The 2,582-nt window shown below is 54.6% G+C and overlaps 1 protein-coding gene across 1 annotated transcript; it reads left to right on the top strand.

The window, feature by feature from the left end:
• The first annotated feature begins 1,459 nt into the window (after window positions 1–1,459).
• On the top strand, window positions 1,460–2,341 carry LOC138367136 (uncharacterized). Its single transcript, XM_069328540.1, has one exon. It carries the CDS (start codon window positions 1,460–1,462, stop codon window positions 2,339–2,341), a length of 882 nt encoding a protein of 293 aa, XP_069184641.1.
• Window positions 2,342–2,582: the final 241 nt, after the last annotated feature.

The following is a 2,582-nucleotide window of genomic DNA, read 5'->3' as shown; positions in this document are numbered from 1 at the left end:
CCTACACCACCACACAACAGTGGCCCCTACACCACCACACAACAGTGGCCCCTACACCACCACACAACAGTGGCCCGTACACCACCACACAACAGTGGCCCCTACACCACCACACAACAGTGGCTCCTACACCACCACATAACAGAGGCCCCTACTCCACCACACAACAGTGGCCCCTACACCACCACACAACAGTGGCCCCTACACCACCACACAACAGTGGCCCCTACACCACCACACAACAGTGGCCCCTACACCACCACACAACAGTGGCCCCTACACCACCACACAAAAGTGGCCCCTACACCACCACACAACAGTGGTCCCTACACCACCACACAACAGTGGCTCCTACACCACCACATAACAGAGGCCCTTACACTACACCACAACAGTGGCCCCTACAACACCAAATAACAGTGGCTCCTACACCACCACACAACAGTGGCCCCTACACCACCACACAACAGTAGCCCCTACACCACCACACAACAGTGGCCCCTACACCACCACACAACAGTGGCCCCTACACCACCACACAACAGTGGCTCCTACACCACCACATAACAGAGGCCCCTACACCACCACACAACAGTGGCCCCCTACACCACCACATAACAGTGGCTCCTACACCACCACACAACAGTGGCCCCTACACCACCACACAACAGTGGCCCCTACACCACCACACAACAGTGGCCCCTACACCACCACACAACAGTGGCCCCTACACCACCACACAACAGTAGCCCCTACACCACCACACAACAGTGGCCCCTACACCACCACACAACAGTGGCTCCTACACCACCACACAACAGTGGCCCCTACACCACCACACAACAGTAGCCCCTACACCACCACACAACAGTGGCCCCTACACCACCACACAACAGTGGCCCCTACACCACCACACAACAGTGGCCCGTACACCACCACACAACAGTGGCCCCTACACCACCACACAACAGTGGCTCCTACACCACCACATAACAGAGGCCCCTACACCACCACACAACAGTGGCCCCTACACCACCACACAACAGTGGCCCCTACACCACCACACAACAGTGGCCCCTACACCACCACACAACAGTGGCCCCTACACCACCACACAACAGTGGCCCCTACACCACCACATAACAGAGGCCCCTACACCACCACACAACAGTGGCCCCTACTCCACCACATAAGAGTGGCTCCTACACCACTACACAACAGTGGCCCCTACACCACCACACAACAGTGGCTCCTACACCACCACACAACAGTGACCCCTACACCACCACACAACAGTGGCCCCTACACCACCACATAACAGAGGCCCCTACACCACTACACAACAGTGGCCCCTACACCACCACACAACAGTGGCTCCTACACCACCACACAACAGTGGCTCTTGTGAGGTTAAAACGTTCATAGGTGATATTTCTTTAATATATATGTCCTGGTTGTGATGAACAGGACAACAGATGACCCCAGGACCAAAGATGACCCCAGGATCTCAGTTGACCCCAGGACCACATATGACCCCAGGATCACAGTTGACCCCAGGACCAAAGATGACCCCAGGATCTCAGTTGACCCCAGGACCACATATGACCCCACGATCACATATGACCCCATGAACACAGATGACCCCAGGATCACAGTTGATCCCAGGTCCAAAGATGACCCCAGGATCACAGATGACCCCAGGACCACAGATGACCCCAGGATCACAGATGACCCCAGAATCACAGTTGACCCCAGGATCACAGTTGACCCCAGGATCACAGTTGACCCCAGGATCACAGTTGACCCCAGGATCACAGTTGACCCCAGGATCACAGTTGACCCCAGGATCACAGTTGACCCCAGGATCACAGTTGACTCCAGGATCACAGTTGACCCCAGGATCACAGTTGACCCCAGGATCACAGTTGACCCCAGGATCACAGTTGACCCCTGGATCACAGTTGACCCCAGGATCACAGTTGACCCATGGATCACAGTTGACCCCAGGATCACAGTTGACCCCAGGATCACAGTTGACCCCAGGATCACAGTTGACCCCTGGATCACAGTTGACCCCAGGATCACAGTTGACCCCAGGATCACAGTTAACCCCAGGATCACAGTTGACCCCAGGATCACAGTTGACCCCAGGATCACAGTTGACCCCAGGATCACAGTTGACCCCAGGATCACAGTTGACCCCAGGATCACAGTTGACCCCAGGATCACAGTTGACCCCAGGATCACAGATGACCCCAGGATCACAGATGACCCCACGATCACAGATGACCCCACGATCACAGATGACCCCAGGATAACAGATTACTTGAAGTTCCGATAAGAACCCAAGTTCTCAGAGGCCTCCACGTTCAAAGATAATTTTATATTCTCAAATAATTCCAAGTTCCAAGATGACTCTGCGTTCACAGCTGACGGCAAGTTCTTGTTCACAGTTAAGTAACAAGAGAGCAATACACAGAAGAACAACAGAACAACAGTATAGTGGAACGTCAGAGTGAGAATACAACCAGTTTAGACATAAACAAGGGGACTCCCACCTCAGCCACAGGCGCACCAACAGC

This window comes from Procambarus clarkii, chromosome 21 (genome assembly GCF_040958095.1).
Source record: "Procambarus clarkii isolate CNS0578487 chromosome 21, FALCON_Pclarkii_2.0, whole genome shotgun sequence".
NCBI classification, from domain to species: domain Eukaryota; kingdom Metazoa; phylum Arthropoda; class Malacostraca; order Decapoda; family Cambaridae; genus Procambarus; species Procambarus clarkii.
The sequence above is the reverse complement of the archived record's forward strand: the minus strand, read 5'-3'. Positions and strand labels throughout refer to the sequence as shown.